The 20271-nt window shown below is 73.2% G+C and overlaps 3 protein-coding genes across 3 annotated transcripts in view; 2 read left to right on the forward strand and 1 right to left on the reverse strand.

Moving 5' to 3' along the window:
* The window catches only part of F10 (coagulation factor X), a gene marked incomplete at both ends in the record, with an annotated part of 6916 nt that extends 2369 nt beyond the window's left edge, over positions 1-4547 (forward strand). The window contains 6 exons of the mRNA XM_084234923.1: positions 869-893; positions 1524-1637; positions 2147-2278; positions 2868-3097; positions 3572-3689; positions 3952-4547. Coding sequence (XP_084091049.1) covers positions 869-893; positions 1524-1637; positions 2147-2278; positions 2868-3097; positions 3572-3689; positions 3952-4547 — 1215 coding nt within the window. The remainder of the gene's footprint in view (positions 1-868; positions 894-1523; positions 1638-2146; positions 2279-2867; positions 3098-3571; positions 3690-3951) is intronic.
* Positions 4548-6771: 2224 nt separating this feature from the next.
* On the forward strand, positions 6772-10487 carry PROZ (protein Z, vitamin K dependent plasma glycoprotein; the record flags this gene model as incomplete). Its single annotated transcript, XM_084234924.1, has 8 exons — positions 6772-6841; positions 7201-7364; positions 7646-7670; positions 7912-8025; positions 8467-8598; positions 8838-8905; positions 9526-9643; positions 9910-10487. 8 exons carry the CDS (start codon positions 6772-6774, stop codon positions 10485-10487), a joined length of 1269 nt encoding a protein of 422 aa, XP_084091050.1.
* A 1682-nt stretch (positions 10488-12169) lies between these two features.
* PCID2 (PCI domain containing 2) lies at positions 12170-20238 on the reverse strand (the record flags this gene model as incomplete). Its single annotated transcript, XM_084234372.1, has 14 exons — positions 12170-12362; positions 12569-12692; positions 13041-13166; positions 13240-13313; positions 14203-14303; positions 14800-14941; positions 15105-15180; positions 15275-15378; positions 16054-16108; positions 16259-16303; positions 16954-17034; positions 17430-17503; positions 17874-17963; positions 20203-20238. 14 exons carry the CDS (start codon positions 20236-20238, stop codon positions 12273-12275), a joined length of 1218 nt encoding a protein of 405 aa, XP_084090498.1. The 3' UTR covers positions 12170-12272.
* Positions 20239-20271: the final 33 nt, after the last annotated feature.

Below are 20271 nucleotides of genomic sequence, written 5' to 3' on the forward strand. Positions count from 1 at the left end.
CAGAGGCCGCGCCTACAGTCTGCCCCGCGCGTGCGCAGAGCTGGCCGCGGCGGCAGGCCCGCACCGCGCGTGCGCAGAGGCGCCAGCCCCGACGGGAGGGCCGCCCCGGGCGCCCGCGCTCTGCGGCGGGACGGGCCCTCAGAGGCGAGCGCGCGCGCACGTCAGGGCGGCCGGGGCGCCGAGGCCGTTCTGAGGGGTGCGCTTGGCGGAGCCGCACGCCCTGCTCGAGGCCGGGGCCTGGCCAGCCCCCCAGGGCGCGGGACCCCCGCGGCCGCCGCTCACCCCGGCCCGGGGCGCGGAGACGGCGCCGGAGAGCGGGTCGGGCCGGCCGGCGGCGGCAGCGGGGGCGGCGTGAGGGGCCGTGCGGGGCCCCCGGGGCGCCGCCTGGGGGACGCCGCCCGCCTGAGGGACGCCGCCCGCCCGCCCGCCCGCCCGCGGCGCCCCCGAGAAGCCGGGTCTGCGGGAGGCCGGCCAAGGGCCGCCGCCCCCCGCCTGGGCTCCTCCTCCGCGCGCCGTCCGGGCCTCGGCCGCTGGCCACGCGGGCGGTGGACGCGCGGCGGGGCTGTCGGAGCCGAGGCCGGTGGCCGCTGTGTGTGAGCGACGGGCCGGCCCCAGGCCGCTCGGCCTCCGCCGAGCGCCGGACAGACGCCCCCGCTGGACGCCGCGTCGCGGGCAGCCCGGGCGCCAAGGGGCGGCGTCCCCCGCGGGCTCCGTGTCCAGGCCCGGCGCGGGACGACTGTCCACAGCCCGCGGGCGGGGCGCGGGCCGCCCTCCCGGGACCCCGGCCGGGCCTGCGCCCCTCGGGAGGGAGCTGCGGGCCTGGGCGCCCGGCGCGTGTCTCCCCAGCGTGCTCTGCCTCTCCCCGCAGGATGAATTCTGGAGCAAATACACAGGTGAGGCGCTGCCTGCCCTGACGGCGCCAGAGGAGTCGCGGCGCCGGCTGTGTCTGAACCCGGACGCTTCTCGCGCTGGGACGCGGCTCCCGGCCCGACGCCCGCTGTGGCGTAGCTCCCCCCGGCAAGCCGCGCGCTCTGGTCTTGCCACCTGCAGCCGAGACACCTCACCCCGTGAGGACGCCAGGGCCACGGCGCTCTCGGTCCAGGTGTGTCAGGACCAGCACGCGCGGGCCTATGGGGCGGGCCTGGCCCCGGGGCCCTCACCCGGCTCCTGGCCGGTGGCCGCCCGGTGCCCCTTCCTGTCCGCATGGGGCGTGCGTGCCCGGCCGCGCGCCCGCCAGCCAGATGCCGGCAAACAGGAGCCTGGGCCATGCCCGGCCCAGAGGCGAGTGCCAGGCTCCACTCCGCCCCGCCGGCCGCACCCCCACAGGCCCGGGTACCAGCGTGGCTGACGCGCGGGCAGAGGCAAAGGTCAGGCCGTGGCCCCGGGGGCCGGGCTCGTGCAGGCGGCCAAGAAGGTGGGGGGGCGCCAGGAGGAGGACCCGGCTACGGAAACGGGTCTTTCAGGGACGCTGGGCCACGGGGCGGAGTCCGGCTGCCCCAGACCCTCTCTCCCGCCCCCGGCAGATGGCGACCAGTGCGAGAGCAACCCTTGCCAGAACCAGGGCCGCTGCCAGGATGGGGTCGGGGCGTACACCTGCACCTGCCCCGAGGGCTTCGAGGGCAGGAACTGCGAGTTCTGTGAGTGGCTTGGTGGGGGCTGAGGGCGGGGAAGCCGTGTCGGGCGTGCAGCGGGCACCACAGGCCACACGGGACCCGTCAGTGGTTCCGGCCCAGCCCAGAGCCCGTGGCTGGGGGGTCCCCGCTCTGCCGGTGAGGACACCAAGGCCGTGGTTCCCGTGACCCAAAACTCCAGCGGCGGCAGGCAGCTGGGCACTGGGGCTGCTGAGTCCAAGGGGCCCCCTCTCCCACCACTCTGGAGCCCGGACCCCAGAATCCAGGCTGTTCCCAGGCCCTGCACAGAGAGCCCTCCGCCAGGTGCCCGCCCCCGCCCGCTGTCCCCAGTGGTCAGCCCTCCTGGAAGAGATGCCTGCCTGGGCTGCGAGCCAGCTGCCAGGGCCGCTCCTGGGCTTCTGTGGGTTGACACCGGGCCGCCCCCATGAGTCGGGGGGACCTGCCGTTGTGGGGGGTGAGCCCCATGCCGGGTGCGCCTGCGGCAGGCCGCCATCCTGAGGCCCGCCTCCCCGCAGCCACGAGGCAGTCCTGCAGCCTGGACAACGGGGACTGCGAGCAGTTCTGCCGGGAGGAGCGCAGCGCCGTGGTGTGCTCCTGTGCCCGTGGCTACGTGCTGGGGGACGACGGCCACTCCTGCATCTCCACAGGTAGGGCCCCCCGGGCTGAGCAGGGTGTGTCCTGCATCTGTCTGGGAGATGGGACGGAGGGCACAGCCGGCCCCCTAGAGGCCTGTGCCGGCTGTCTGGCCAGCCCCGAGCGCCTGCACAGCCTGACCACCCTGGACGCACATGGGCAGCCGCCACAGAGGCCGCCACACGCCCCTGACGAGTGCCTGGGCCCAGATGGTGATGGGCAGGCCCTCAGGAGTGGGGGCTGGTGGGGGAACCGGGGAGCCTCAGCGCTGACTTAGGGCGAAGGGACCCCATGGCGTCGAATTTACGTTCCTTACCCCGAGGAAAGCTGATGCTGGGGCCCGCCCAAAGGCGCGTGGCTCCCTGGCCAGAACTCTGCCCACACTCCTGGGCTCCTGAGTCCGCATCTCACGATGAGACGTCCTCTCCCCCGCCCATCCAAGGGCTTCAGAGCAGCCGGCAGAGTCTCCCGGGCCGCAGCCCCTTGGTGCGGGCCCTCAAGCAGAATGACCCCCGTTGGGGCCAGACCGTCCCTCGGTGGGTCCACAGCAGGAAGCGGACCCACCTCGTGGGCAGCGAGCGTGACCCGGGCGTGTCCCTCCAGAGCCCTTCCCCTGCGGGAAGCGCACCCGGGGCCGCGAGAGGAGGGCGGCCCCCCAGCCCGAGTCCGCCGCGCCGCAGCAGGGCCAGGCCGACCCCGGGGACCTGAGTCCCACCGAGAACCCCGTCGACCTGCGGGGCCTGAACGAGACGGGCAGCCCCAAGGAGGACCAGAGCAACCTGATCCGCATCGTGGGCGGCCAGGAGTGCGAGAGCGGGGACTGCCCCTGGCAGGTAACCGCTGCCCCAGCCGCCGCTGGCGAGCCTGACTTGGGCTCTGTTCTGTGAACAAAGGCAAACCTGCACCTGGAGCAGCAGCCCCGGCCGAGAAGCCCCGCCCCGGCTCCACGCAGGCCCCCGCGGGGGTGACGGGAGGCCCTGGGGCGTCCACACGCCACCCAGCTCTCCAGGGCGGGGCGCGAGAGGCTGGAAGCCTCAGAGCCACTGACATGCACGTCCCCCAGCAGGGGCTGAGACCCCCAGGTCGCAGCCCCTGCAGGCGAGCGACGGCCATGGGGCCCAGGACAAGGGGCAGCCTCCAGGGAGGGCGTCCCCCGCTGGCCCGAAGCCCCGGGAGGCAGAGGCCAGCGGGGCCACCTTGCCTGCCCCCGCCCTCGCTGTCATCTGCACCAGCCCCACCCGACACACGTTGGGGGGGGCCTGGGGGGCCTTGGGCCTGGCCCCCCACCTCTGGGGTCTCCGGCGCAGGCCCTGCTGGTGAACGAGGAGAAGGAGGGCTTCTGCGGGGGCACCATCCTGAGCGAGCTCTACGTGCTCACGGCCGCGCACTGTGTCCACCAGGCCAAGAGGTTCAAGGTGAGGGTCGGTAAGTGGCCGGCGCCCCCTGCCGCGGAGACCCAAGGCGCCCACGTTTGCTGATGAACCGGTTAGAATACCGAAGGGGGCTCGCAGAGGCAGATGGAGCAGGGGAGGGAGGGAGGGCAGGAGCAGGGGGAGGGGAGCAGCAGCCTCCCAGAGCCAGCCCGGCCTCCCCCCGGCTCCGTGAGCAGTTCCTGGGTCTGAGCCGAGCCGTGGGGCGCGGAGGGCCCTTCCGCCCGGGGCTGAGCGCCGGCCCTGCCTGCCTGCAGGCGACCGGGACACGGAGCAGGAGGAGGGCCAGGAGACGGAGCACGAGGTGGAGGGCATCGTGAAGCACAGCAGGTTCGTGCGGGAGACCTACGACTTCGACATCGCGGTCCTCAGGCTGAAGACGCCCATCACCTTCCGCATGAACGTGGCGCCCGCCTGCCTGCCCGAGAAGGACTGGGCCGAGTCCACCCTCATGACACAGAAGTCGGGCATCGTGAGCGGCTTCGGCCGCACCCACGAGAAGGGCCGCCCGTCCACCAAGCTCAAGATGCTGGAGGTGCCCTACGTGGACAGGAACACCTGCAAGCTGTCCAGCAGCTTCGCCATCACGCAGCACATGTTCTGCGCCGGCTACGACAACAGCCCCGAGGACGCCTGCCAGGGGGACAGCGGGGGCCCGCACGTCACCCGCTTCCACGACACCTACTTCGTCACCGGCATCGTCAGCTGGGGCGAGGGCTGCGCGCGCAAGGGCAAGTACGGCGTGTACACCAAGGTCACCAACTTCCTGCGCTGGATCGACAGGTCCATGCGGGTCCTGGAGGGCCTGGAGCCCCAGGGGGCAGGGCCGGGCACCCTGCCCCCGCCCCATTAAAGCGCCTGGGCCTCCCCCAGGCTTCCTGGCCAGTGGGTCCGTGCTGTTCTGGGCCGGGGTGGCCGATGGGGCGGCGGGGTCTCCACCCTTCAGGCGTCGCTCTGGGGCCTCTGCTCAGCCCCAGGGACCCTCCTGTCCTCGCCTCGTCCCTTCCGGCCCCCGGCAGCCCAGCCCAGCCCCGAGGACGGTCCCCACTCTCCGGGGCGCGGAGAGCGCGGCCTGAGCGCCCGGACTTGTGGCTTGAGCAGGGTCCCCAGGGCGCTGTCGCCCGGGGCGCGCCCACCTCCCCTCCCGGCCCAGACAAGCAGGCCCCGCGCTGTCCAGGCCCCAGCGGAGCCTCTTCCGCCTCTTCAGCCGCCACCAGAGCCCTCGCGGCAGCTCAGAGGCTCAGTGGGTCTCAGAGGGCTCAGCTGGGGCCCCGGAGCTCCCCTGCACGGGGTGCCACGGGGCGGGGCCGTCCTGGGTCGGGCGGGGCGGATGTGGGCTCCTCTGGGGGACGAGGAGCTGGGATGGGCCCCCTCCGGCCACCGAGCTGGTGGGCACGGCCCGCGTGTGGGAGCGGAGGCGGCCGGGGTCCCTGGGTCACCCGGGGGGAGCGTCCCAGAGCGCCCCTCTGGCTCTGGTGAGTCTCCCACGAGACAGGGATGTCTGCTGCGTCCAGCGCGCAGGTTTGTTACAAGAGGGAGGCGAGTGGGGGACGCTCGAGGACACAGCAGGCAGAGGGCTGCCCCGAGTGGGGCGGCCTTGCTGAGAGGCCTGCCTGGTCCCAGGCGGGCGGCCTGGAGGAGCTGCCGCTGCTGCGGGGCCCCAGGAGAAGCCCACAAGGCCGCGGGAGGCGGCCCGCGGGGAGAGCCGCTGCCGGGCCTGTTCCCCGGGAGGCCCCGCGTGGGAGGCGGCGGGTGGTCTCCGGCGAGCCTGGAAAGGACCAGCGGTTCCACGGCGGGCTGCGTGGGGGCGGCGCCGCAGGCTCCTCTCGTGGGGCCTAGGAGGGCGTCCATCACGCCGCCCGCCTCCCCAGCACCCCCGCTCCCGGCTCTTCCTCCATCGCGGCGCAGCCCTGCCTGCGGGGCCGCAGTGAGGAGCCCTTGGAGCCGGCCGGGCCTGCCAGGCTGCTGACGCTGTGGCCTGGGCTGTGGGGCCTCTGGGCGCAGGCCGGGGGGACCTGGGGGGACCATGTGTGCTGACCGGCTTCCACAGCGCGCGGGGCAGACGCTGCTCCCAGGGATCCAGCCGGCAGGCCCAGCGCCAGCTGCGTCTGGGCAGCCGCCTCCTTCCACGCGGCCCCGGTGGGGACAGCCAGGCGGCTGATCTCGAGTCCACCGGGACGCGGTTGAGGGAGGCCAGACGCCCAAAACGTCAGAATCGCACGCGAAGGACCCCCCAGGGCCCAGTGAGAGCAGACGGCGGGCGGGGAGTCCTCACCAAGCCCCGCACCAGGCTGGGCCCCGGCTGGCTGGTGAGCCAGGAGGGGAGGGACAGGCAGGCGGACACACAGGCCCCCGCGGCCCCTCCGTCTGTGCTGCCGGCGCAGCAGGGAGCCGCGGGCTGGGCTGGGCTGGGCCGGGCCAGGGACGGCGGGAACAAGCTGTGTTCCGAGACCTGTCGGGGTTTGGGGCCAAAGCAGCCTCCTGACAGCAGGCGCCGCTGCCGGGCCGCGGTGTCCACGCCAGGGCACGGCCACACGGGTCTGGCCGCTCCGGCCCGTTCACAAGCCGGTGGCGTGTGCACGGGAGGCGGCGCTGGGAGGGCTGCCCAGAGCCGCCCCTGGGCCCCGGGCAGACGACCAGCAGGTCCCGCGCGGCCCGGGGCCTGAGAGGGCGGTGACCGCCCCTCCCCCGCTGAGGGCAGGCGCGAGGGCCGAGGGCCCGTGGGCAGAGCCCGCGATTCTCAGAAACGGCGCTGGCCCCGGCCGGCCCCTCTGGCCATGCTCTCTGGCCTTGGCGTTGGCCCCTGTGGGTGCCCCGCACCCCCACTCTCAGGTCCTGTGCCCGGCCTCGCCAAGGCCGCCTCTGTCCAGGCCACTCCGTGCTCGCTGTCTGGGCCCGTCCGGCCGCCTGCCTTGACGCGGGCTGGGGAGGCGCGCCTGGGGCCGCGGCACCGGGCTCCTGCCCAGCTGCAGGGGGGTGCGACCCCTGGGGCGGCTGCCGCCCGAGGAAGTGCGCCCCAGCAGCTGCCGGCCGGCCAGAGTGGACTTTGGCCACCACGCCTCTGGCCGGCCCTCAGCATGGCGGGCTGCCTCCTGCTGCGCCTCCTCCTGGCCCTGGCCCTCGCCGCCCCCCAGGCAGGGGCCTCGGGTAGGCTGGGGTCCGGGGCCCACCGCGGCTCAGGGGGCAGGGGCTCTCCAAGCGGCGGGAGCGCGCGGCCAGCTCCAGCCCCACTGGCCTCCCGCCTGGGGCAAACGCGCGCGGTGACCGTCCGCCGGGCCCTCCCCGGCGGGGGAAGTGGCAGGGGTGCCCGGGTCCGCGAGGGCGGCCAGGGCGGGCGGGGAGCAGCGGCCAGCGCGGCGGGGGAGGGGCTGCCCGGGCGGGCGGGGGTCCAGGCTCGGGCGCCGGGTCCCTTCTCCGGGAGCCGCCGCCGCCGCGTGCTCGCCGCGCGCCCGAGGCCCGGCCCGGGCAGGCGTGGACGGCACCGCTGGACACGGCCCGGTCCGCAGCCTTCCTTCCCGCCGCCGAGGCCGCGCGCGTCCTGGGGCGCGGCCGGCGCGCCGGCGCCTACCTGCTGGAGGAGCTCCTGGAGGGGCACCTGGAGAGGGAGTGCCTCGAGGAGGTCTGCGCCTACGAGGAGGCGCGGGAGGTGTTCGAGGACGACGCCCGCACGGTAGGTGCCGCCCCGCGAGGCCCGGGGGCTGCGGGCGCGGCCGGAGCGCCCCAGTGGGGCTCGGCGCCCCTAACGGCGCCCGGCGGGGGTTGTCCGAGCCCGCGCGCCCTCCCTTCGCCTCGCGCGGGCAGCGGCCTTTGTGGCGGGACTCGGTGGACGGCCCCTCGCGGCTCCTGCGCCCCGCCTGCTCCTCGGGTGCTCGGGCGCCGGCGGGGAGGGGGAGGGCGCGGCGGCGCGTGTCCCGGCCTCGGCGCGAGCGCGGGCCCTGTGCTTCCCCGCAGGACGCGTTCTGGCAGCAGTACCGGGGTACGCGGACCGCCGCGGCCTGCCCCCCGCGCCGCGGGGCGCCCGAGGGCCCAGGGCGGGACGGCGGGGTCCCGACCCACGGGGCGGGCTGGAAGCCGGCTGGGACAGGCGCCGGGGGGGCCCGGGGCCCCGCGGGCGCCCTGGGGTGGGCGGGCGGGGGCAGGGGCGGCGGGGGCCTCGCGGGGAGAGCAGCGGGCGGGGGCCGGGAGCCCCGCGTGCGCCACCGGCCCGTCCCCCGCAGGCGGCGCCCCGTGCGCCTCCCAGCCCTGCCGCAACAACGGGTCCTGCCGGGACCACATCCGCGGCTACAGCTGCGCCTGCCCGGCCGGCTTCGAGGGCCCGGACTGCGCCTTCGGTGAGTGGCCCCGCCCGCCCCCCGCCGCCCCCCGCCGCCCCCCGCCGCCGGCCTGGCGCTTCTCCCCCAGACCCCCACCCTGGGGCGGGGCTCGGGCGGGCAGACACCCCGCAGCCGGCCCGGCGGGCGCCGGCACCGCCTCCCGGAAAGTCACCCGGAGCGGCCCTGGCGGCCCGGCCGTCCGCGCCGCCAGCTCCCGAGACGCCCCGCTTGTTGGCCGACACCCCAAGTCCCGTGCGCACGCTGGCCGCGCCGGGCCGGGGGCGGAGCGGCGGGAGGGGCGGGCCCTGCGCGCGGGCGGCGCCCCCCGACCCCGCCGGCCCGGGCGCCCCCGCCCCCCTCAGCCTCCGCCAGCCCGGGCCCCCCCGGCCCCCCCGCCCCCCCAAGCCGGCCCTGGCCCTCCCGCCCCCCCAGACCCCCCCAAACCCTGTGCTCCCGCAGCCAAGGGCGCCTGCCACCCCCGGAGGCCGGACGGCTGCGCCCACTTCTGCCGCCCGGGGCCGCGCGCCCCCGTGTGCAGCTGCGCGCCCGGCCACCGGCTGGGCCCCGACCGCAGGTCCTGCGAGCCGCGCGGTGCGTCCCCGGGGCGGGCCGGGGCGGGCCGGGGCGGGCGGGCCGGGGCGGGCCGGGGCGGGCGGGCCGGGGCGGGCGGGCCGGGGCGGGCGGGCCTGGGGCGGGCCTGGGGCGGGCCTGGGGCGGGCCGGGGCGGGCGGGCCGGGGCGGGCGGGCCGGGGCGGGCCTGGGGCGGGCCGGGGCGGGCGGGCCGGGGCGGGCCGGGGGCGGCGGCGGCTGACTCGCGCCCCGCCCTGCAGAGCGCTGCGCCTGCGGAGCCCCGGGCCCCCCGAGCGGCGGGCGCGGCCGGCGCGCCTTCCCGTGGCAGGTGAGGGCCGCGCCGGGCGGGGCTGCCGCTCGCGTCGCTGCTTCGCCGCCCGGGCCGGGCGGGGCGGGGCGGGGCGGGGCGGGGCGGGGCGGGGCGGGGCGGGCAGCCTCGGGGGCGGGGCGAGGGGCGGGGCGAGGGCGGGGCCGAGGCTGCCCTCCCAGCGCCGCCCGCCCCGCGAGTCCGTCGCGGCTTCTGTGCGGGCGCCGCGCGGCCTCCGGCTGCCCCGCCCGGGCTCGGCGCTCGCCGGGAGGTGGCTCTTCCCGCGCTGGCCCCCAGGCCCTGGCTGCGGGTGGCCCCCGGGAGAGGCGTGCGCTTCCCGTGCCCCGCGCGGGGCCTCGGGCCTGGACGCGGACCTGCCCCGCCCGCCCGCGGAGCCCCTGCTGCCCGGCGCTCGGCCTCGGCCCGGTGGCCCCGGTGGCCGCCCGCCCGCCCGCCCGCCCGCCCGCCCGCCCGGCGCCGGGGCGACGCTCCCCGCGGCGCACACTCCTGAGCGGTGTCCGGACGCGGGGCCCCGCGCGCCCCTCTGACGGGACCCGCGCCCGCCGCCCGCGTCGGCGCCCCGCGTGGGCCGGGCAGGGCCCGGCCGCGCCCCAGCTGCTCGCGCCCGCTGCTTCTCGAAGGTCAAGCTCGCCAGCGCCGCGGGGGAGGACTTCTGCGGCGGCGTCATCCTGCGGGAGGACTTCGTCCTGACCACCGCGGGCTGCGCGCGCCGGCACCCGAGCATCCGCGTGAAGACCGGTGGGTGCCGGGGCCCCGCTCGGCTCCGACACCCATTGCTGCTGGCCCAGGAGGGGCCACAGCGAGCCCGACCCTGATGGGGCAGCCTGGGCCGGGCCCCTGTGCCCGGCTGGGGCGGGGTCGCTGGGGAGGGAGGTCGGCGCCCCCAAGGCCACTCTCAGAGCTCCCGGCCCCGCCTCTGCCCTTGGCAAACGCTTCCTCCAGGCTCTCCGCCAGGGGGGCGCGGGGGCCCTCCAGCCGGGCTGAGCCAGCGCGTCCACCCCCAGGGCTGCACCGGCCGGGCAGGGAGCCGCCAGCCACGGCCGTGCGGAGCGTGCACGTGCACCTGCGGCACCACCCGGACTCAGGGGACAACGACTTGGCGCTGCTGCGGCTGGCCCAGCCCGTGCGCTGCCCGGATGCGGGGCTGCCCATCTGCTTGCCTGAGCGGGACTTCGCCGAGCGCGTCCTGATTCCCGGGACCGGCGGCCTCCTCAGCGGCTGGACGCTCAATGGCTCCCAGCTGGGCCCCGTGCCCACACAGCTGCCCGTCACCCGCCTGGACGACGAGGCCTGCGGCAGGGCCCTCAACGCCACGGTCACCACCCGCAGCTACTGCGAGGGGGGTGCAGGGGCCGGCACACAGCACTGGGCAGGGGGTGGTCTGGTGGCCAGGGAGCACCGGGGCACCTGGTTCCTGACCGGGCTCCTGAGCGCGGCACCCCCACGGGAGTCTGCGCCGGCCACCGTGCTGCTCACCAGGGTGCCCAGGTTCTCCCTGTGGGTCAGGCAGGTCACACAGCAGGCCAGGGAGGGCGGAGTGGCCACCGTGGGGCAGGAGGGACGGCCACCTGGGCAGCCGTGAGGGTCCCCAGGGCACTGGCCACCATACCCTGGCCCCTCCAGTCCCTGCTGAGTAGGGCCACCTCCTCCCAGGACTTCTTGCCCCAGGGAGACCTGAAACAGAGACGCAGAATAATAAAAGCCCCCTTGGGCAGTCATGAAAAGCCTGGTTTCCTGGCCTTGTCTCCGGAGTCCAGGGCTGCCTGGCCTGATCGCCGGGGGCGGGGGCGCAGGTGTGGCTGCAGGGAAAGCTGGACGGAGGGGGGCGGCAGGGCAGGACAGGGCGGGCCCTGCACCCAGGTGCAGGCGCTCAGCTCGGGAAGGCAGGGCCCAGCCCCACCCCCTCATCCAAGACACGGGGCCGGGCCGTGCTGAAAGGGCGCAAAGGCCAGGAAGCTGGAGGCGCCTCCTCTCCGGGTGCACCGTGGGGAGCAGGGGGGTTTTAAAAAGGGGTTAAGAGTGCAACTTGGTCTGAACATTCCTTTGCGTGAAGAGCTGGGACTTGAAGCCCGAGGTTTCTAGGCTTCATGATTCCTTAGAAACGCCGAGTGTCCGTCACCGATTCCAGAGTCACGCGTCGGGGCCTTGACCGCCTGCGGGTGGCTGCCCGGCTCCGACAGGCCTGGCCGGCTGAGCGGACGCGGCGCAGAGCGCGGCAGGCAGGTGCGCGTGGTGGGCGCACAGGTGAGCCGCCACGGCTGGGGGCCTCCTGGTGCGGGCGGGGCTCACGGAGACGCCGCGCAGAGGCCTCCGCTCCTGGGCAGGGGTTTGTGCCACAAGCCGGGAGCCGCCACCAGAGCCGGCCTGGAAGCAGCGCAGCGCCGCAGAGGTGAGGCGCGCCCTCGTCATGGCTGTGGGGACAGGGAGCAGCGCAGAGCCGGGCCTTGGCCGCTGCAGGGGCCCCAGTGCACCAGTTGGGCGGACCCGGCCTTGAGGTCAGGCCAGGGGCAGCCCCGGGGAAGGGGCCCTGCGAGCGAGGGAGGCGGAGTAAGTCGAGGGCAGCGACACAGCCATGCCCAGCCGCCCAGTGGACACCCGGCCTGGTCCTGCCGCTGCAGGCGCCCCCATCTGCCCAGGGCGTCCTGTTGGGCCTGACTTTAGGCGCCGCCATTTCTGCCTCGAGAAATCTGTGATGCTGACGACCGGCGTCCCTCGGCGCCCTCGGCCAAGAGGAGCCGGCGGGCTCCCAGAAACCTGGGGTCCGAGTGCCCGCACAGCACTTGAGGCGCCTCCTTGCCACCCCCCAGCGGAGCGGGGCATGTGGGGAGGACCAGCCCAGCAGTGAGCGGCTCTGTGCTGCCCGAGGGGCAAGGCGCGCCAGCCTGCTGGGAGCCAGCTCCCAGGAGGGCCCCACTCACCTGGGCCGAGGGACGCCCGGGGGGCCGGCCTCCATGGGCCCGGGGAGAGGGGCCTGTGCCCCAGCTGCCCGAGCAGCCGCGGGCTGGCGGGAGGCTCCTGCGGCCAGGGGGGCTGGGTCTGCGCAGCTGCGGGGCAGGCTGGGGACGCGGGCCAGGGTGGCTTGGAAGCCACGGGCCTGGGTCAGGTTCACCTTCGGCCACGTGGGGTGTAAAAATAGACCCGCCGGGACACCAGGCTGTGCACAGAGCCTTTTATAGAAAGTGACGGGCGGGGACAAAGGTGGCTTCGGGAACAGGCGCGGCTGCGGCGGCCACGGCTCCCCTGGCAGCGGGAGTCCACACCTGCTGCAGGGGGGCGGGGGAGGGGGGCCACCAGGGCCGGGGTGGGGGCCGGGCCAGGCCAGCCCGCAGCCAGACAGGCTCCCCGGTGCAGGGGCCGGCGCGGACACTCAGCACACGGTGGACAGCGGAGGGAAGGGGTTCTGCTTGCTGACGACCAGCTTCTGGTGCTGATGGGAGATGTAGCCTTTGATGTGGCCCTGCGGGGAGGCGGCTGTGAGCCCGATCCCGGGGACCTGTGCCCCTGCGGGCCCGGGGGCCGCCACGTACATCCTGGGGTGAGACGTGTTCTCTCAGCCCCCGGAGACCTGAGCGCCCACAGCAGCTCCACCTCCCGCACCCAGGCCCTGGGAGGGCGCTGCTGGGCCCAGCTCTGCCCCTCCCCCTCCCCCCACGCCCCGCCCACCATGTAGATCAGGTTGGCCAAGATGCACTGGACTTCGTCGATGTCCACGTCCTCCACCTGCATGAACTTCAAGGCCACGAGAAACGCGTCCAGAGACAGCTGGTGTGTTCTGAGCAGCAAGTACCTGGAAGAGGGCAGGAGCCGCCCGACTGACCACAGGAGGCCAGTCCTCTGCCGAGGCCAGGAAGGGCAGGTGGGGGTCGGCAGGGCCCGCTCCCGCGCGAGAACAGAACCAGGATCTCAGCTTTGCAGTCTAAGCGGCCCCAGTACAAATGCGCATTGCACTGTCTCCCCGAGGCGTTGGTGAACGCGGGCGCCTTCACGCTGACGCTGGAGGCAGGCACAGCCGTGGGGCGGCCCCTGCCGAGGGGTTGGCTGCAGGGCCCTGCTCGGCATCCCACGGGGTCCCGGTCACCCGCCCCGGCCCCGGCCCCTCCCGCAGCGGGCCCGGCTCGGGCGCGAGGCAGCTTACACCCTCTTGAAGAGGTTCCTGTAGGTGATGATCTTCAGCTTCTCCAGGATGAGGAAGATGCCGCAGCGGATGAAGAAGGCCTCGTGCCGTGCCAGCGCCTCGTTAAGCAGCAGCAGGTTGCCCTCGCTGCGGGGAGCGCAGTCAGAGCCTGCACCCCACGGCCCCCCTCAGCGCCCCGTGCGGACAGCCCAGCGCCTACCTGACGGCCCGGGTCACCTCGGCGAACTGCATGAGGTGGTACTTCCTGAGGAGCTCCACGGTGGGCATGTGACCCTAAGGGGGCCCAGAGTCAGGACCCCGGTGGGCCACTCCAGTCACACCTCCCCGAGGCCCCGTGCGCCTGTTTCCCAGACCCCCGTAGGTGACCAAAAAGGACCCAAAACACTTGGTCACTAGAAAACACGAAGGCCGGGCTAAGGTCGTGAGCCCAGGCTGCCGCTGCTGCTCGAGCAGGCGTGGAAAAGCCGGAGCCGCCCGCTGCCTCGATGGGACGCGGGGGTGGGGTGGGGGGCACAAGGCGCCTCCCATCAGCCCCGTGACGCATTCCCACCACGTTCTGGTGTCAGGTGGGGGGCTCAGCGCCTTCATCTGCTCACTGGCCAGCTCACCGCTGCTGCTTTGTGGAGAAGCTGCAAAGACAGGCCCGAGGGGTCTGTGCCCTCCGGCTCTAGCAACAGCTTTGGGGGGGGAGGGGCGCGAGAACTGGCGTTCCGGCCTGCAGCCACCAGGGCGCTGCTGGGTGTTTTCGTTTTTTTGGTTTTTCTTTGTTTTAAAGATTTATTTATGTATTTACACAAGCACGGGGCACAGTCAGAAGCGCGGGAGGGTGAGAGAATTCCCCAGAGCGGGGAGCAGAGCAGGCAGAAGGACCGAAGGACACTGCTGAGGGGAGCAGCGGGCGGCAGGAGAGGTCTGCGCGCCATGCGGGACCCTCGCGGGCTGGGATCGAACCTGCGCTGCAGAGGCTGCGGGCAGCTCCACAGCGCGGCGCTCAACCAGCTGCGCCACCGGGGAGGCCCATTCTGTCGGGTGTTTTTAAGACACGGGAAGACAGGTCCTCTGGGAGGCCGTGTGGAGCTGGCCTCGCTCTACCAGGGCATGGCCGTGCTGGGGGCCGGCAACCCTGCCCCCTACCCCACCCGCTGGCCCCCAGCACACGCACCAGCAGCATCTTCACGGGGAGCAGGTAGATCAGAATCATCCTCTTGTTCTTCTGGCTGGACCGGTGGCAGTGCTCGAAGGCGAAGGACAGGTACTCCTCGGCTGTGGACACGGGCATCAGGCCACCCGCCCTGCGGCAGGCCCCCCAGGTACCCGCCCAGCCTGTGCCCCGAGGGCGGGCATCCCCACCCGCCAGCGCAGCCAGAGCAGGAGCGGCCCGCTGTGGGTAGCAGCACAGGAAGCTGTACTCAAGAGGTGGCGGCAGCCACGGGAAGCCTCCCGCAGGGCTCCAGGCCAGCAACCGCCCACAGACACACAAGCCTGGGAGCACAGGGGCAGCGGGGGGCTCCACTCCACACGCGTGGGCCCAGGGCCCGCAGCGCAGCTGCACAGACACTGCCCAGGAAGGGCAGCCTAGATGTGGGAACAGAGCACGGGCACTGGCCTGGCGCCAGCTTGTCCGAAAGGAAACCAGGGGTGCAGAGACCCAGGGGGCGCGGCATCTCACAAGGCCTGAGGTCTGCAGGGGTAGCCCCTGGGCGCAATCCCCCAGCACCGCCAGGCGCCCCGCCCCCCAACCCGCAGGCCAGGCACGCACCTTGCTTGAAGTCGCTGTCGAACATGGCCTTGCGGCCCACGTAGTACCTGTAGGTCACCCGCTGCGCCCGGCTGTAGTCCTCCTTCAGGTTGGAGCTGTCGATGGCGCGGATGAGCGGCTTGCACAGGTGCAGCTTGTTGATCTGGAACCGACGTCCGCTTACGGGGTGGGCCGAGGCACGACGGAGCCCCACACCCGCCGGCACTGCGCCCAGCGGGGACTGGGGCACGGGGCAGCGCCCAGGGCAAGGGCGCGCGGACATGGCCGGCGCGGTGAGGGGAAGGAGGGGCGCTCGGCGCGGGCACCTTGAAGTAGATCTTGAAGAGCTGGTTCACCAGGAAGAGCATGCCCCACTTCTTGGAGTCCTCGATGCCGGCCCGGCTGCTCAGGGCAAGGCCTCCCATGAGCACGCCAGGCCCCGCGCCTGCCCGGTCCGCCCCCGCCCACCCCGCGCCCCAGCCTGCCCCGGCCTCACGTGTCGCTGGCGCAGACGCGGAAGCAGCTCATCAGCAGCTCTGCCGCCTTCTCCAGCATGTCCCCGGCCTTGCTCTTGCCCTTCTTCACCAGCTGCTGGTCTGCCTGGAGGAGAAGCACTTGTTCCGGACACAGGCAGCAGCGCGGGGAGGCCGCACAGCAGGCCCCGCAGCGTCCCCCAGTGCAGTCTCAGCCCCCAGGGTGTCGGGTGCCCGGCCTGGCCCAGGGGGCTCTCTGCGGGTGGGGGCCGTCGGCAGTTCCGCCCGGCCAGGCCAGGCCACTGCCCGTCCTGCTTCCCGGTGGTCTTCATCTGCCTGTTGGGGCCCCGGCAGGCATCTCCGGGGCCCGACAGGAGGCTGAGGGCGCCCTTCTGCCCCGCAGAGCCCCGTGGCTCTGGGCTCCCCGCAGCAGCACCGCCAGCCCGGGAGCGCGCTGTGTCTGAGCCGGCCGGGTCCTGGCTAGGAGCTGCTGCGCTCACTCCCGGCACCCAAGCCCAGGAGCCCTGCCCTCCGGCCGGAGGGCCCTCGGCTGCCTCGGCCACACAGGGGGCTGATCGTGGGGCGGAACCGGAGTTGCTGCCTTGGCCCAGGCCTCACGCAGCGAGGGGGCCGCGCGGGGCAAGGACCTGCCCCTCAGCCCAGGAAGAACAACTGGGCCCCGGGCCCCAGCTTCCCCCCTAGCCACTCCCCAGCCCCTCGGCCGCGAAACTTCCGGGAAGAAGGACCAAAATCAGCAGCAGAACCCGCGTCCGGCTCGGGGGCGCCCGATGGAAACACTCACGCTGTTGGCGAAGACGCGCAGGTCGAGCGCCACGGCGTACATGACGGGCAGGGCCCTGCGGGCGCGGGCGTGAGGGTCAGCGGCCCAGCCACCCGCTGTCCACCTGCTGCCGCTGGGGAGCCTCACGCAGCTCCCAGCCGCGCTAAAGCCGAGGCAGCTCAGCCAGGGCGCCCCCGACAGCCCCCGCGGCCCCGGCCCCGCTCACCAGTTCTCCTCTTTGTGGGCCTGGAACGCGCGCAGGAAGGACGTGCTCAGTCAAGGAGGCGAGAGTGCACGAGCCCCGCGGCCCGGGAGCCCCCAGCGGCCGGCCGCCCCCAGCGCTGCAGCAGCGAGTGGTCAGGGAGGGAACCGCGACCTGCGCCGGGACCTGTTGCCAGGCGGAGGGCACCGCGCGCGCCGCACGCTCCCCTCCGAGCCAAGAAGATGGCAAACACCTTGCTTGGTTTCTCGGGACCCAGGTAACCTCAAGCGTGTGGGATTCCTTTCCTCGACGGCGGCCCCTGAACCCCGTGGGGACCCGTCCTTCACCCGCGGGCAGAAGGCCACAGCCCAGAGGCAGAGGCCTCGGGCACACAGGTCTCGGGGGCTGGGCCAGGCTGCTCACCCCGGCTCTCAGCTCGAAGGGCGGCCTGGGGGGGCCGCGTGCCGGGTCCAGCCGTCCACCTCTTCCCGGATTCTGGGCTCTGAGCGCCCACGAAGGGGACTGGCTGTCCCTTCACGGGCTATGCTTCTCGTGAGCAGAGCCCCAGCCGGCCGCGCACGCTCAGGCCCCAGGGGCTGGGCAGAAGCCCCTCCCCGGAAGGCCGTGTCCTTCTCCGGCCGGAGGACCTCGGTTGACTGGCCGGGGTCGCAGGTCTCTGCCCTCCAACACCCACGCGTCTCTGAACCGACGGCTCTCACAGCGGCAAAGGATATTGGACGATGACCGTTTGGCACTTGTAGGCCTCGACGAAGTCGTGGTTGCCCACAGCGTAGGTGCACCTGTGGGGAGAGCCGGGGGCATGGCCTCGCTCACCCGCCCCTTCCGGACGCCCGTGGGGGACTCCTGGCCTTGGGCACCCCGCTCGCCCGCTCCCCAGAGGCCTCTCGCAGCCTCGCTGGCGGGCTGTGGGGAGACCAGTCGCCGAGCGTGGGGTAAGAGCCCCCTCGTAGGTGAGGGCCAAGGTGGCGCCAGCCTGAAAAGGCCCGGAGGGCGCCCCCGCGGGGCAGACACGGCTCAGCTCAGCCGTCCAAAAGCGCGGCTGGAGCCCTGGGGTGCCGTAAGTGGCGCAGACGCCCCCAGCCCTGCCGCAGGCCCTGCCGCCCGCTCTGACATCTGCTCAGAGCCCCTCTGGGAGTGGGGGCCGCGGCCACCCCGCCCGCCCCCGCCCCGGCACCTCAGGTGGGCGGCGAACATCTCGTCGTAAGGCGGCTCCAGGACCTGCTGGCACTTCTCTTCCGGAGAGGCCATCTAGGAGCAGGCGGGTCAGGTCAGCGGGGAGAGGCGCGGGCGCCACCCCAGCCGCGAGGGGCAGCCCTGCATGGCGAGGGGATGCACCCCAGGGAAGCCGCCCCGCGGCGCACAGCTCGGGCGAGGGAAGCGCCAGGCGGTCACCGACAGCTGGGTTTCTGGAGTCTGAGTCCATGGGCCCCGTGGCTGGGGGTGAGGGGGCCCCGGTGGGGACACGAGGAGCGGGGCAGCCAGCAGGGCCCTGTGGCAGGCCCGGGCGCTCGAGGCCTGTGCGCGCACGCCCACGGGGGCTGCTCCTCCAGGGCCTGGGGCCGGACGGCGCCGCTCCCAGCCCAGACCAGGTTTTGGGGCCAAGCGCGGCCTCACCCACCTGAAGCCGGGGGTTCGCCACATGTGGGTGCTTGAAGGACACCAGCTCGGCACAGGACGCCCCATCGCGGGTGTCGATGGCCTCATAGACCTGAGTGTTTGAGGAGAGGAAGCTGAGTAGAAGATAAACGCCCTGTCCAGCAGGCCCCCGGGGTTACCCCTAAATGCGCGTCCCACTCTGGAGGAACCGGTGACCCACAGGGCACACTCTGACCGCAAACCAGAGTGACTCTCTGGAAGCTAGGCAGAGAGGACACGCTGTGGACACACAGGGAGGCCGGGGCTGGTCACATGGTCAACACCAAAGGGGCCATCCTGTCTCTGCTTAGTCAGGGCAGGTGCCCCAGCTGCAAGGAACGAGCGCAGCCCCTGCAGCCGCAGCCTGAGCCTGACCTGAGAGGAGGGGGGCTGGCCACGGAGGGCACCAGCCCACACCAGGATGGCCGGGACTCCCGGCGCCGCCCACAATGGGCTTCCTGTTGGGGCAACAGAGGAACCTGGTCACAGCGAGCCGGGCCTGACCCCAGGAGGTGTGCTCAGGGTGGGCGAGGGCCCGGGCATGCCAGCTGCTCCCTGGGCGCTGGGCGGGGGCCTTAGCTCACCCACGACTGCTCCACAGGGTGTTAGAAACGTCTTGTAGTCAGAAAACCCAGCATTTTAAAATTATGTTGACACCAAAGTGAGACAAACGCCCAACAACAGAGGAGCAGCCAAGCTGTGCCCGCAGGGGCAGCGTCACACAGCCAACAAGTCAGCAAGCTGTGGCCGAAGGCTCTGCATGATGGGCACCCGCAGCACTCCCAGGGAGCCAGCAGACCCCACGCTCGTCCCAGGAAGGCATCCGCACTGGACTTGCAAGGGACTCAGCGGCTGGCACTTCTGGGGGTGCTGGGGCTCTGCCAGGGCCCCACCTTCCAGGAAAATGTGCACCACCCCAGCCAGACGACTTGGACGCTACAGAATCCCACCAAGCAGCAAAGGCACTGACAGCCGGGCCAGTGCCCCACTCCAGGGCGTCCCGCATGGAAGACAGGAGCGTCTTTGCAGGGCACCTCCCGGTGCACAGCATGGACACTGTGGTGTGCCAGCCGTGGAGCGGGGCGGACTCCAGTGCCTTCTCAAAGGCACTACGGGCGATCATTTAACAGCAAGGAAGACGTTTATAGACCCACGTGGACTAATTACGATCCACTGAAAAAGGCACATGCCACAGACAGGCCTGTCCTCGCCCCCCACACCACATCCCACATGAGACCTGCAGGAGGCTGGAGCCAGGCGGCGCTAGCTGTTCTGTGCCCCTTTGTGTGAGTGACAGACAGGATGAAAAACACATCTTTTTTACATTGTCTGGTAACTCAAAGATGTTGGTTTTTCGCATGGAATCGGCTACCTTGAAGTCCCAATACTGCTTTGGCCAGGCCCAAAATCTCAATCAAGAACACCATGGACTAGGAGTGGGAAGCAGATGGAGAAGGCTCTGTGCTTGTAATGCCTCCTTGACCATGGAGTCCAGTCAAGCCTCTGCCTCTTTCCTTCCAGCTGGTAGAGTCCAGCTCCCAGGGGACAGGCTGAAATGGCCCACAGTTGCTTTCCCAGCTTCCCCTGCAGCTACAGGTGATGCAGATCCAGGATATTTGGGGTAGAAGAGTTTCTGGAAGCATCTTCTTGTGAAAAAGAGGGGAGTGTGAAGACCACACTCCATTCCCTGGCCTTGCAACAGCCGCACCCTAACCATGAAGAGAAACAGCGCAACGCACTGAGGGCAGAGCCGCGACACACAGGCGCAGCCACGAGAGCGGACCCGGGATAAAGGCTGAGGGAAGTGGCCCGCTGACGAGAGAGAGGGCAGCGGCCTCCCCAGAAGCTGGCCGTCGGGCTGTGGCCGGCACCAGGGCATCCACCCGGCACGCACGCACCAAGCTGGCCCCGCAGGTGTGGGCGCGGCCCTGGGCCCTGGCAACGGGCGCCCCAGCGGTTCCAGCGCAGGCCCCAGATGGCGCCCAGAGCAAGCGGGGCCGCGCCGGGGGGCTGCGGAGCTCGGCGGCGCCTCAGGGGGCGGCCTGCCCGAGAAAGGCGGCACGAGGCCGACGGCTCCACCCGGGCGAAAGCGGCGGCCCCGGGCCCCGAGCCCAGGCGGACGCCGGCAGCGGCCTCTGTCGACCCTCGAGGCGGCTCCCGCCAGGGCAGACGACGCAGGCGCCGCAGTGCTGCCGGCCGGCGAGCGGCGGCCCCGGCCCCGGCCCCCGCCGCGCCCCCGGCGGGCCAGCCCGGCCGCCGCCCCACAGCGTCGGGCCCGCGCCTCCGCCCGCCGGCGCCCGGCGCCGCCTCACCTGCTGCAGGTACTGGTTGATGGTGATGTGCGCCATGGCGGCGCGTCACTTCCGGCCGCGGTCCGTCGC

The sequence above is a fragment of the Talpa europaea genome, assembly GCF_964194135.1.
Source record: "Talpa europaea genome assembly, chromosome: 6".
In the NCBI taxonomy this organism is placed as follows: domain Eukaryota; kingdom Metazoa; phylum Chordata; class Mammalia; order Eulipotyphla; family Talpidae; genus Talpa; species Talpa europaea.